Consider the following 14469-nt stretch of genomic DNA (forward strand, 5'->3'; position numbering starts at 1 on the left):
CCCAGAGTGCTCTGCTCTCAATCTTTTCAACTGAACTTCTGACTGAGCCACTGTCAGTTCCTTATATGTGATCTCTTAAAGGTTGACTCTTCCTCTGAGGGAGGAATTAAGGGAGGTTTGAATTCACAAAATTACAAAGTTAACTTTGTGAATGAATCTCCCATACTTGTGAACTCCTATGAGTACTTAAATACATTAGTGAGTTAGAGAATTTGCTAAGTACCATGCTAAATTAGGCAACTGACTTATCACTTTGTAAAGATTTGCTCTAATGTGTGAACCAATAAGCATTGTATCTATTCCATTGAGTTAACACTAGGATTCTAACATCTCCCTTGAGTTATCACCTTGTTTCAAGTTCTGCCTCATAACAATATTTCCTGACTTTTCATCTTGAAATGGGTATTATTAATGGAATGGTCAAGCAGTGGGAATTCATTGTTCACTAGGTATTATACTAGGGACTAAAGCAATTGAAAGAGAATTGCTACAGAGTTAGAAGGGACTTACTACAACTCACTCATTTTACAAATGATGAAACTGGAGTCTCAAGAAGTTGCATAATTTGCCAAAGCTCACACAGTGGAAGAGTTAGGATTTGAATGCAGATTCTCTGAATGCAAATTCAACATTCTTTCCTCTATATCATGCTGCCTTCCAGAAACAAACTGGAAATTTTGCTTTGAAGTTTGCAAAATTCAAGAAATAAAACAAACAAAATGTAGCACATTATATATTTGAAATAAATTATGCAGGAAGTAAGAGCTAAGGGTTTACAAGATATTACATATAACATCTGAAAGATTATCATCTGTCCAGGGATGGGCCAACATATACTTGATGAATGAAATTACTAAAACCTTGGACTGGGAAACAAGTGAAAAGAAAACAAAACAAGAACTGAATGTCCTAATCCAAGGAATTAAAACAGAAATCAGAATCTGGTTTCAGGAATGGAGATCTGGGCTGAAAGATTAGCTTCCAATCAAGGTTTAAGAAACTTGACTTATCTGTGAAGTTGTTTGTTTGACTCAACATATTACCAATTTATATTTGCCCTCCTTGTGTGGGAAGTAGCAAATATGAATAATAGAGTAGAGGAATTCAGAATTGAGTGAACAAAGCCAAAGACTAATGATTAATATATTGATGTCAACCCGCAGGTTGTTCCTCTATCAGAATGTCCCAAAGTCTGCTATAGGATCTGGGACTTGATATGAGTCTTGAAGAGAGGTAGGGATTCCAAAAGGCATTGGGGAAAGGGAAAAACATTTTAGGCCCATGCAAAGGCAAAGAGATGGGAAATGGAATGTCCCATATAGGATCAGAATAGAGGCAAGTTTTATTCAAATGCTAAACCCATGAACCAGAAGAATGTAAAACCTACCAACTTGAAGCTTGGAGATAGAATGTGAAGGTGTTTAAAGCTGAGGAATTTGCATTTTATTGCTAGAGCAAGAAGCCATTGAAATATCTGGAGTAGAGAATTGACATAGTCAATATGCTTTAAGAATATAAATCTGGCAACTAGAATTAGAAGGAAAAATTATTAAAGATTTTGACAAGTAGGAACTATTGTCAAAAGATGAGACTAAGATGTCAAAGAGATTCAGTCATGCCATATAATTAAAGGCAGGGCAGAGTAGAAAATACTAAGAGGGGATATGATAGTTGTCTATCTATTTGATGTTTGTTATGTGAAGGAGGGATTAAATTTGTTTTTGCTTCTTTTCAGAAGGCAGAATTAACAGTGAAACTGTACATGACTAGGTACTTCGTGATATCTAAGGAGTATTTCAGTAATATAAGCAACCCACATCCTGAAACATCAAAGGCTCAGAGATTAATAAATCCAATTCAAAATATCCTTTTAAAAATTTCTTCTTCACTTCAAATGTTGCAATTTACCCCAAAAATGCTCTCTCTGCACAATGGCGAGATAGGCAAGGCAAGAATTAAATTGCCACCCATTTTACCAAAGGATAATGAGGATTAACTTGCTTACAATGACTAAGCCGGCAAAAAAACAAACAAACAAACAAACAAACAAACAAAAACAAAACAAAACAAAACAAAAACAAAAAAAACGGGGGAAATGCGTGAAGGGAGGTCTTCTTTTTTCCACTCCCCGCCCCTCCTCCCTGGGGGTTCTAGAACCACGCCTCTAGCAAGGCCAGAGCCAGCCATTAATTGCGAGAATAGGGAGGCTGGAAAGAGGTCCCATCAGGGGAAGAACCGGGCCTTCAAAGTGTGCGCAGGCGCCTTCCGCCGCTCGGTGACAGGCATGTGCGCAGGCCCGTTGCCTCCCTTTTGTCCTCTGGTAGTCCGAAGGCAAACGACCCGCACCTGACAATTTCTGCTTCCGGGTCACCCCTTGATAGCGGCTTTCTGTACCTACTTCGACTTGGTGGTTCGGTAAGGCCTAATTACTAGTTCCGTCACCGCCCTGTCCCTCTAGAGACCTAGCTCCTAATTGCCGCCGCTCCCCTTCCCCTCCCACGGAGCCGCCGGCTCTCCCTTTGATCTCTTCTTTCGGGCAAGATGCTGTTGGAAGGGTAGGAGGCAGAGGAAACCCTGTACCCAGACTGCGATAGCGGGTGCCCATCCTCCCCTTGCGATGGCGGGTGTCCATCCTCCCCTGGGAGGCAGTGGTGCGGGCCTAGGCCTGGAGCAGCTGGACCTAGCGCCCCGCGGAAATCTCCGTTCCGCCCCGCTCCTAGCAACAGACCTTTCCGAGCGGAGTCCCGCGGCGGCTCCTAGACTCCGCTCGTCTTCTCGGGGTCGCCGGTGTCGTGCCCTAGGCAGCCCGGGAGCCCGCGGTGCTCGGGCAGAGTCCCTACCCTCTGGGCCTCCTGCGGGCCCGCCGAGGGTTGGGAGCCGACTACATTTCCGCAAGGGCTCCCCCTCTGCTCTCCATCTTCTTGTCCCTTCTCCTAGCTCCAACGGTTAGAGTGACTGTGACCCTAAACTTGGAAAACTTTTGGAATCTGTGCTTGGACACTAAAGAGGCTCCAATATTAGTTTTGTAAACATTGCTTCCAGTTTAGAAGTTGATCCTCACGATCTCCGGCCAAAGGAAGATAGGGAGGCAATCAGCCCTAGAAAGGGAAAAGAATTTGTTTGAGGGCCGCAGAGTGGAATTAAAAACTGCCGAACTACACGGACTCCAAAGCTTATCCTTGGGTCCTACTAGTAAAGTCTTCAACCCTGCATGATAGCAGATAGGGTTAGGCAGAGACAAAGTTTGGACGAGCTTAGCCTCCCATTTTCAGAGCTCTGCTTGCTGCTACCTCAGTGTAATGCTGAGGCCACTTTTTTATGTTTCATGTGCATAATTTAATGGATAAGAATTTTTTTAAAAATCACCTTTTGAAATATTTTAAAACAAGTTGAGAAAGTATCTAAAACTAGAAATAACCCTCAAACAACATGCATAGTAAGCAAAAGCTTATAATGTAGAATAAGTTTATTTTTCTTTTTTTAAAAAATGGGAAAGGATATCTTGACTCATTAGTGAAATGTTTGCATGGTATAATATTTTAAAATTAATTTCAGCCACCATATATACAAATTATAATATTGAGAATGAATAAATAGGTGATTATTTATAGCATCATGTGTGTTATAAACGATACATATTCATGTATCATAAGCATAAAAATCTCAAATATGCTACTTATTTCAAACTTTTAGTCTCAATAATAGTAAACTACACTTCTAAATTATTGCAGATGGCAGCTAGATGACATAGTGGCAAGTCTGCCTCAGTTTCTTCATCAGTACAAAATAACAATAGCACCTGCCTTCCATTTATAAGAATCAAATGAGCATTTTGTAAACTTTAAAGTGCTATATAAATAATAATTATTATTGATCTGGACCAGTAACATTTTATTTACTCCTATATTTTCCAGCATCTAGAAGTTAGACCCTTCTAAGGACCCAGCTTTAGAATTCTTTTCCAAATTTTCAGTAATTGTTTTTATGAAAATGTTCAATCTTGAATCTTTTTGTAAATCAGACTCTTGATATAGTGGAATGTGAACATATTTTGCAGTTTTCCTTAGTTTTCATGACCCAAGAATTATGGCATCACATTTTTCCTTAAATGAAGATATCTCAAAGATTCTGGGCATATTGATTTAATTATCTGTTTGCCTCCACTCCTTTAAAGAAATGACCCAAGCATCTATGTCTTTGTTTTCCTTCTTTTTGTTACAGTATGATCAAAAAAAAAAAAAAAAAAGTCCCAACTGACAAGGCAATGGAATACATTGAAACTTGACCAAACCCCCAATTGTTAGAGGTGAGAAGAGAGAAGGGGAAGGAAAGGATCAGTTAATCTGGTGTAGACTATCCCCAGTTTAAAAGGAAGTTGAAGAAATTGAGGAACAAAATAGAGAACATTAGTTTTATTTTTAGTCCCACCAAATATTTTTCATAAGCCTTTTAATATTTGTAGATTAATATTCATTGTGTTAGTGATAGTATTGTAATTTTCCCATGGAAGCTATTCATGTCCTTTGAAACCCAGAGTTCCATGGAATATAGTTTAGTTATAGTAATATAAAAGAAAGCATGGTATAAACCAGAGGGCTGGCTTTGGAATAAAAAACATCTGAATTCACTTCCTTCCTTTAATTCTAGATTCAGGCAAATTTCTTAGCTTCAGGGCTTCAACTCTGAGATCTTATGTTAGCAGATCTATTGCTGATCTTCACTGGTGGAAGGAATTGCATACCAGGAGTTCTCTACGTGTTTAAATATCACCCTCCCTAAAAAGCCCCATATGTACTCTAACCCTTACAATATAGTATTAAAAAAAAAAACACTGGATTTTTCTTACGACGGTCTTGTCACATCCTCCTTCAGTAGCTAGGATATAATGACAAACTCAGGCCCTCATAAATTGAGTCTGCATATCTACCTATATGTAAATCAGTAGATTGCCCAAGTGTCTTCATTTAAAAAACTCTGGGCACTGTATGGGAGAATGGACTATAAATCAGGACACCTAGGTCTACGTTTCCCTGCTCAGTGACTTCTAATTGGTTGTTTCACTATGGTTGAAAAAAATATATTAACTATTAAGATTTATGAGAATTGCTGAGATACATGGCATTTTAAATGATGTGAATGTTTCAAGGAGTTATTAGATATAAAAACTGAAATGCTTAAAGGTTTTAAAAGTCTCTTTGTTTTATGCAGTTTGGAGCATGTGAATATCCTGAGCCCTTGATGAGTTCCAGTATGTGGTATATTATGCAGAGTATTCAGAGCAAATACTCACTCTCAGAGCGCTTAATTCGAACAATTGCTGCCATACGTTCCTTTCCCCATGATAACGTAGAGGATCTGATCAGAGGGGTAAGTTTACAATTATTTCTGTAGAAACCACTGAGGAATAAAGTGGAACAGTTCCTGAGGGACCATGCTTTGTTCCAATCCTGAACCATCAACTCTACACAGAATAGAATTGCCATTACCTCACCGGAGATGATAACCTGTTGATTTTTATTTGTTCTTTGGTTCAATTTTTCTTCCCTTCTCCTCTTTGTTTTTCTGTAGTACCTTTTTTGTCATGAAATGTGTTGAGTTCTACATGGTCCATGGTTAAAAGGCCTAGTTAGGATATGAAGAAGGGAGCTAAAAAGGCTTTATAAATGGTTCTCCATTTGATGCACTGGTTTTTCCATGTCTGGGATATTTCTCTTCCCCTAAGTAATTTATTGCCTGCTGCACCAACTTTTAAAATTAAGTATTTTATTAAATATTTAATATTGAGCATTAGTAAAGCCAACTTGGGGAGAGGACAACTAGGTAGTGCAATAGATAAAATCATAAAACCTGGAGTCTTGAAGATTTGAATTAAAATCCAACCTCAGACACTAATTTGTGTGGCCTTGAACAAGTCAAGTAACTTCTCTTTGCTTCAGTTCCTCCTCTGTAAAGTGGAGACACACTGGAGAAGGAAATAGCAAAATACTCTAGTTTCTTTGCCAAGAAAAAACCCCATGGACAGTGTCCCCGGGATCATGTAGAATTGGATGTGACTGAATAATGACAACCAAAAAACCTAAACAAATGGATCAAAATCCTGTGTTATGGGAACTTTTTTAGTTTAATTTTAGCATGTGAGCTTTTATTATACCTTTTCAGTTGCTCCAAGTCATTTTCCATTTATAAGGATTTAATATTGTGTATGCTGTATTTTTAGTTGGGTTTTTTAAAAAATTGTTTTGCATTACTTCATTTGGGCCTTCCACATTTCTTTATATTCTTCATTTGTGCGTTATAGTATATTACTTCCATAAATGTGCTACCATTTATTGAATCATTCCTCTATTGTTAGGCATTAAGGTTGTCATTTTTTTGTATTTTTGTAAATATGGCTATGAAAATCCTTATTCAATTCTTTTTTTTCTTTATGACACTTTAAGAGTATATTCTTAAGAATTCTGGGTCAGCACACTTAACACCGTATAGCAAGATAAGGTCAAAATGGGTTTATGACCTAGGCATAAAGAATGAGATTATAAATAAATTAGAAGAACATAGGATAGTTTACCTCTCAGACCTGTGGAAGAGGAAGGAATTTATGACCAAAGAAGAACTAGAGATCATTATTATTGATCACAAAATAGAAATTTTTGATTATATCAAATTGAAAAGCTTTTGTACAAAAAAAACTAATACAGAGAAAATTAGAAGGGAAGCAATAAACTGGGAAAACATTTTTATAGTCAAAGGTTCTGATAAAGGCCTCATTTCCAAAATATATAGATAATTGACTCCAATTTATAAGAAATCAAACCATTCTCCAATTGATATGAACAGACAATTCTCAGACGAAGAAATTGCAACTATTTCTAGCCATATGAAAAGATGCTTCAATTCATTATTAATCAGAGAAATGCAAATTAAGACAACTCTGAGATACTACTACACACTTGTCAGATTGGCTAGAATGACAGGGAAAAATAATGTGGAATGTTGGAGGGGATGTGGGAAAACTGGGACACAGATACATTGTTGGTGGAATTGTGAATATATCCAGCCATTCTGGAGAGCAATCTGGAATTATGCTCAAAAAGCTATCAAACTGTGCATATCCTTTGACCCAGCAATGTTACTACTCCACTTATATCCCAAAGAGATTTTTAAAAAGGGAAAGGAACCTGTATGTGCAAGAATGTTTGTGGCAGGTCTCTTTGTAGTGGCCAGAAACTAGAAACTGAGTAGATGCCCATCAATTGGAGAATGGCTGAATAAATTGTGGTATATGAATATTATGGAATATTATTGTTCTGTAAGAAATGACCAGCAGGATGATTTCAGAAAGGCCTGGAGAGACTTACATCAACTGATGCTAATGAAATGAGCAGGATGAGGAGATCACTTCAACAACAATACTATATGATGATCAATTCTGATGGACGTGGCCTTCTTCAACAATGAGATGAACCAAATCAGTTCCAATAGAGTAGTAATGAACTGAACCAGCTACACCCAGTGAAAGAACTCTTGGAGATGACTATGAACCACTACATAGAATTCCCAATCCCTCTATTTTTATCCACCTGCATCTTTGATTTCCTTCACAGATTAATTGTACACTATTTCAAAGTCCGATTCTTTTTGTACAGCAAAATAACTGTTTGGACATGTATATGTATATTGTATTTAACTTATACTTCAACATATTTAACATGTATTGGTCAACCTGCCATCTGGGAGAAGGGGTGGGGGGAAGAAGGGGAAAAGTTGGAACAAAAGGTTTTGCAGTTGTCGATGCTGAAAAATTACCCATGCATATATCTTGTAAATAAAAAGCTATTAAAAAAAAAAAAAAAAAAAAGAATACTGGGTCAGGTGACAGCTAGGTAGTACAGTGGATAGAGCACCAACCCTGAAGTCAGGAGGACCTGAGTACAAATCTGTGTGACCCTAGGCAAGTCACTTAACTCCAGTTGCCTCAGGAGGGAAAAAAAACTGGGTCAAAGTATATGAATGTTTTTTGTTTTACTAGGTACTACTTTATTGCTCAAATGCTACATTTCCTACTTTGAGTAGCATTCTAACTCTTGAAAAGTATGACATTATACTTAATGCTGGTCATATATAATCTAAGATTTTAGAAAATCTGTGGCATCTGACCATAAATTTCTGTGGGCCATTGGATGCAGTTTCTTGGCTGCTGTAGAGTGCAGCCAGACCATTGTCATGATAGTAAAACATGGAACTTAAGAATCCTTATGAATAGCCTGGTATTCCATAGCTGTGAAAAGTAAATTGTGCAGTTAATTATGTCTTGGTAAAGAATGCCATACTTTTAAATTTTTCTGTGCTACAGATTGGTACTCCCTGTTGAAATAGAAGTGAGTGTACAAAATTTGGATATTGATTCTACTCTTGTTTCATTATCTTGTAGATATAGGATTTTCTATTTCTTTGGACTGCTAGTGATGTTTCCCTACCTTCTAAAGATCATAGTGGGATAGGAAAATGTCTCAATATTCCAGCTTTCTTAAATGTAGCAAATTTTGTTTAGTTAGCAAAAACACCACTCTTGGTACGATAATGAGATTGAGCTCTTGATGGTAATCTGTGAAGTAAAGTAGTGCTTTATATGATTAACTCTAGCAATAGACCTATATTTCTTTAGTTTGCAAATAAAGAAACTAGATTGCTATGTTTATGTATATGTCATATCTGGTGAAATCATGACTCATTTTCCCTGGTAGCTAGTTTTCAGCCTTTTCCCTGCCAGTCTGACTAGCTTTTTCAGAATATGATGGGATCACCATTCCAACTTTCCTTAAAATAGCAAATTCTTCCTAGTTGATAGGATATCATTACTTAAGCAAAACTGATGAAAGTTAGTTCTTTTTTTGCCCATAGGGAGCTGATGTGAATTGTACCCATGGCACACTGAAGCCACTGCATTGTGCCTGCATGGTATCAGATGCTGATTGTGTGGAGTTACTCTTGGAAAAAGGAGCTGAGGTAATTTGCTTTTATTAACCCACTCTAACACTTCATTGAAGAACATCATGTTTTCTAATAATTAATTCTCTTCTCTATTCCTCTCCATCTTCCATTTTAACCTCTTAGTCAGTGATGTCATTGGTTAAAACTGCTTTTATTGCAAGGCATCGTGGCAGATATCTAGAGCCATGAATATCTCTTTTTTTATCAGCCCTTGTTGTGTCCCTTAGTCACCTTACCCCTCTTTAACTTGAGGTATTGATGGTGTTAGTGAGGAGTAATTTGTCTTTTCCTTTTTTGTCCTCAGCCTGTTTTTTTGGGTACTACCCTTCAATACCCTTAATTATTAATTTTTTTGTTTTGCCTGTAGAATGAACCAGAACTGTAAAAAGGAAGACAGCCCCCAATCCTCACTCTTACATCATGCCCAGGGTGTTGGACCTGATGTCAGATTCAGCTTCCCTACATCAAATGAAAACAAAGAAGTACATCCCTCAGACAACCCCTTCCTTAGAATTTTGCCTTCTGTGCTGTCATCCCCACTTCTGTGTTATTTTGGGTATTAGTTTCTTTTTTTTTTTTTTAATTTTATTTTATTTAATAATAACTTTATATTGACAGAATCCATGCCAGGGTATGGGTATTAGTTTCAATCTTGTTTTCCTTCTCTTGTGTCCAGCATAAATTTAGCACCAATAGCAGGCTGTTTTAAGGCAGCTGTGGATTATGTGAATATAGAATATAGCCACTAACATCCTTATGGTTTTGTCCAGATAAATAATACTGTATACATTAGAGCTTTTTTCTAGATTGTGCTTAACTGTAGAGAGCAAAAAGAATTAAGATAAAAGAGATAATCCAAAATTTCTATTCTTTAAACTTTTCTTCACCAAACCTCTTCCATCACTGCTTAGTAGGGAAAGATGAGTTTAAGCTGAATCTTCTTTTTCACCCCTCTTATAGAATTACTAAATAGTGCAAAAAGAAAAATAATACAAGAAAATATAAGAAAGGAGGAAAGACAACAACAGCCTTGAATGATTCAGAATAGATTATAGTTCCTGAATTAATTTTTTCCTTAACAGCTGTTTCTATGCTTCAGTTCTTTAAAGCTTTTTTTCCTCCCCTGTTAAAAGTATGATTCTACTTTCTCCCTTTGACAGCTTTAATTGTATTTGTAGCAGCTGGATCATCCTGTTCATTAAGTACTTAGGACTAAATCTTTTTTTTTTCCTCCAGCTTCTTTTTAAACTTTCTTCCTTGGAATCCTAATAGAATATTTCTTCTTATTAAAGAGATATCATCTAGTTTCTAACAGCTTTATGGAGCTAGTATAAAAATACTCCCTTTGTACACTACTTTCCAATCTTATATGCAGAGAACTTCAGATTAACCATATAGATAAAGAATATGTACTCACTTAAGATTGATATTGCCAAGTAATCAATACCTTTTTCTCTGAACTTTTGCCTTCCTATGGATATTCAGAACTGTCTTCCCCGCCACGTACTTATCATCTCCCTTTGCTTATAGATATCCTTTTGCAGCATAACAGATTATTAGTGATGGTATATGGATGGAATAATTTGGATCTGCCTGACAATTTGGATCTGCTTATTATGTCCATGATAATGTATTTGTTATTTATTTTTATAGGTCAATGCTCTAGATGGCTATAATCGGACGGCTCTCCATTACGCAGCTGAAAAAGATGAAGCTTGTGTGGAAGTGCTATTGGAATATGGTGCAAACCCCAATGCACTAGATGGCAACAGAGACACTCCACTTCACTGGGCAGCCTTTAAGAATAACGCTGAGTGTGTAAGAGCCCTCCTAGAGAGTGGTGCCTCTGTCAATGCCTTGGATTACAACAATGACACACCACTTAGCTGGGCAGCCATGAAGGGAAATCTTGAGAGTGTTAGCATACTTCTTGACTATGGTGCAGAGGTCAGGGTCACCAACTTAAAGGGCCAGACACCTATCTCCCGGTTGGTGGCTCTGTTGGTTAGGGGACTTGGAACAGAAAAAGAGGATTCTTGCTTTGAGCTCCTCCACAGAGCTGTTGGACACTTTGAATTACGAAAAAATGGCACTATGCCTGGTGAAGTAGCCAGAGACCAGCAACTTTGTGAAAAACTGACTATGCTGTGCTCTGCCCCAGGAACCCTAAAAACATTGTCTCGATATGCTGTTCGACATAGCCTGGGACTTCAGTATCTGCCAGATGCAGTAAAGGGCCTGCCATTGCCAGCATCTTTGAAGGAATACCTGTTACTTATAGAATAATGGAGAAAGAGCTTGGGCCATCACACAGCAACTCTACATGAGGTTTGCCCTGCAGACCTAGCTCTCCTGTTCTGTCATGGAGAAATGGGATGCAGATGCTCATGTTTGGTGCATAGATTTGAAGCAAATATCACAGCAATAACACTCTTGCCACCTCCCCTCTAAGCCAAACAAAAAAAAAATCCCATGCTTTTTTGTTTGCAGAAAGTGTGTGTATTGCTTACTCAGCTTTTGATATTGCACCTTCCCAAAAGGAAAGGTCTCCCATGTTCTCTCTCATTTAGGAGACATATAGCTGGAGCCAGCCACACAATTGAATTTCTTTAGGAAAATTAAATGTATTTGAATAGTGTGTGTGATCTCCCTGCAGAGACATTTGGTTACTAATCCTTGAGGAGTTTTTTAATTGGTCATTGGAGATATTCTGGGGGGGTAAGAGGAGAACAGACCAGATAACCCTGTTCTCAGTCTAAGAAAGAAAATATAACAGCTTCAATAATGCATTTAATAATGACTTAACTGAATGACATACTAGCATTGCCATGTAATTTGAGGGAACTTGGAAAACAAAAGAAACTGCCCTTATTTTTCCCTGTGTGTATCTGAATGGTACAACAGACTTAATGCAGATACTCTCCAGTGTACAGAAAATAGTTCTCTCTGCAGTCCTAAGAATGCTAGTTTTTCACATGTTCTTTTCAGATTTTCCCCAGTTAGATGTTCCATAGCACCAAAAAGCCATTATCCCTATCCATTAGACCTTTTAGTGTTTAATTCTAGAAAGGAAAAGTATAAACTAGGCTGCTTTTCTCCAAGGTCAAGTTCATAGTCTCTGTATAGAATACTATACTAAATGTTTGGAATTATTTTCCTTTTTACTATTATTTAAGTTGTGCTTTGTATTAATTGATAATTTAGTCATTTTAGGAAGTGTGTATGGAATGTGTTGGTAGCAGGGAGAACCTGTATAGAGAACTAACTGCCTAGAAAAGTGTGGTTTGGGTCAGTAGGATTTTTCATTTCCATTTTCCTAAATTTTGAATCAAGTTGTCATTGACCCTTCTGAGAAGCTGTAATCTGAGGAATACTTGACTAAAACAAAAAACTTCTGTGGAGGGGGGGTGGGAAGAAAAAGGGGAGGACAAAGCCATATGCAAAATAGGAATGGAATCTGTTGAAGTAACTTGAAAATAAGTGAAGAGAAAGGCAGTGTGGTATATTGAATAAATAGCAGACTTTGAATTCAGGAAGATCTGGGTTCAAATCCTTCCCTATATTCTGACTTTGTAACCTTGGGAAAATCACATAGTAACTCATTTAGCTAAAGGGTCTATATAAAAATATTGAACAGTTGCCACTTAGCAGTAGTTTCCTCATCAGGAGATACCAGAAATCACAGATCTGGTCCAAAAAAAAGTGAATCTGATTTTTTTCCCCTTATGTTATTTGTGTATTATTGAAGTGATTATGAGAAAAGTAGTGGTTCCAAAGAGAAGTTTCTAAATACTTTGTTCCAGTTATTTTCTGGGATTATTTTTGTGTTTCTTTTTTTTCCCTTATAGGTATAACTAACTACAAGATATGCCCCTATCTCCTCATACATTTTGGTGATCCCTAATATAAATCTCTCTTCTCCTATTTCATATGTCAGTAAGCTTGATCCTAATTAATAAAATCATTTTCAGAGGGGTTGGGAAGATGGGAATCATATCCACATAGGAAAAGGGATAGCCTTTATTTCATAGAAGATATAAGCCCATAGAGACAATTGGCTGAGAAATTCTTACTTCTCTTTAATTTATAATTAGTTCCATCCATGTTGGCTCTGAGAAAATAGTTTTTCCTCCATTAAAAATTAAAAAAAAATAATGCCTGACTAAATTTTTAGCATCAAAACATGATAGGAAACTCCCCTGCTTTCTCTGAGCCCTTCAGTTCTGCCTTTCTGTTTTACTTTGTTGCAGTTTTATTCAATAGACATAAAATAGTAGCCATTATACCTATTGATGGGGATACAAGAACATGAATAAAAAATTACCTGCCTTCAAGGTCACAAACTCAGATTGTTACAGTATTATGTTTTTGTTAGGCTTTATAAAAATTATCATTTTATTTCTTTGTTTAAAAATTCAATTTCATACATTTTCATTTATTGTTAGTTCCAGAGGATTAAAAAAGCAGTCTGCAGTAGGAAGTATCTATTTGCTCTTTAAATTTGCTTTTTTCACAAAAGCCTATACCTCCCATTGTACTTAGAGTATTGTATTTAGAGGACCCAAATTCAAGTCATAGCTCTGCTACAGGTGTAATTTTGGGCAATTGCTATCACTTGGTTGCTATTGTCTCCAAAATTGGAGTTGGGGAGGAGGGCCATATGGACTAAATTGCCTGAATTCAACCTTTTTACATTTCTAAGTTTGGACAAGTACTCTGAATGTAGTTATAAAATTATTTTTCTTTCCCTTGAGATCTTGTAGATCTCAACTAGTAAAATTATCTCGAGTAAAATTGATTATTATTGCATTGAGTTGTTTCGGTTATATCTGACTCTCCATGACTCCATTTAGGTTTTGGGGTTTTTTTTTTTTTTTTGGCAGATATTGGAGTGGTTTGATATTTCCTTCTCCAGCTCATGTCATAGATGAGAAACTAGAATAAATAGGTTAATTGACTTGCCCAGTTTCTGAGGTTGGATTTGAATTTTGTTACTCCAGACACCAAGGCCAACACTATACTCTGCACTACCTAGTTTCCCATAGTCTTGGCTTCTGGCAAAGATGGTGCACTGAGGGCAAACTCTTCCTTTTTAGCTCCTCAATATAACAAAAAGAACTAGGGGGAAAAATGTAGGCATCCTTGGAAAATGGAACAAAAACCTGAGGCTGGAGTTCTCTTTGCGGAAAATGGGGGCTATGGATGGACAATGACCCACTTCTGTGGAAGTTGTGGCAAATATATACTTGATGTTTAGTGCTATGAGATCTTAAATGCTCACATGAGAAGTGTAAAATCTCAGCTTTAGTTGTCTCAAGATAGTCGTAACATTCTGATTTGTTTTTGATGACTCAAAGCAAATCCTCTGTTCCTCTAACATGAGTTCTGTGACAGAATTATAGGCCTGAGATTATTGCAAAATTGAAAAGGAAGAGATTAACACTGAAGAATGGAGGCCTGAAAGGGATGAGCAGTAGT

General features: G+C 37.1%; 1 protein-coding gene across 2 annotated transcripts; it reads left to right on the forward strand.

Moving 5' to 3' along the window:
- The first annotated feature begins 2212 nt into the window (after nucleotides 1-2212).
- ASB8 (ankyrin repeat and SOCS box containing 8) lies at nucleotides 2213-13956 on the forward strand. 2 transcript variants are annotated; one of them, XM_051961165.1, is made up of 4 exons: nucleotides 2213-2415; nucleotides 5209-5367; nucleotides 8902-9006; nucleotides 10645-13956. In XM_051961165.1, the coding sequence occupies exons 2-4, from the start codon at nucleotides 5239-5241 to the stop codon at nucleotides 11275-11277; spliced, it is 867 nt and encodes a 288-aa protein (XP_051817125.1). In that variant the 5' UTR covers nucleotides 2213-2415; nucleotides 5209-5238; the 3' UTR covers nucleotides 11278-13956. The 2 variants fall into 2 exon arrangements, with proteins under 2 accessions (XP_051817125.1, XP_051817126.1); XM_051961166.1 differs by lacking the exon at nucleotides 2213-2415 and adding an exon at nucleotides 3775-4306.
- Nucleotides 13957-14469: the final 513 nt, after the last annotated feature.

The sequence above is a fragment of the Antechinus flavipes genome, chromosome 5, assembly GCF_016432865.1.
Source record: "Antechinus flavipes isolate AdamAnt ecotype Samford, QLD, Australia chromosome 5, AdamAnt_v2, whole genome shotgun sequence".
In the NCBI taxonomy this organism is placed as follows: Eukaryota; Metazoa; Chordata; class Mammalia; order Dasyuromorphia; family Dasyuridae; genus Antechinus; species Antechinus flavipes.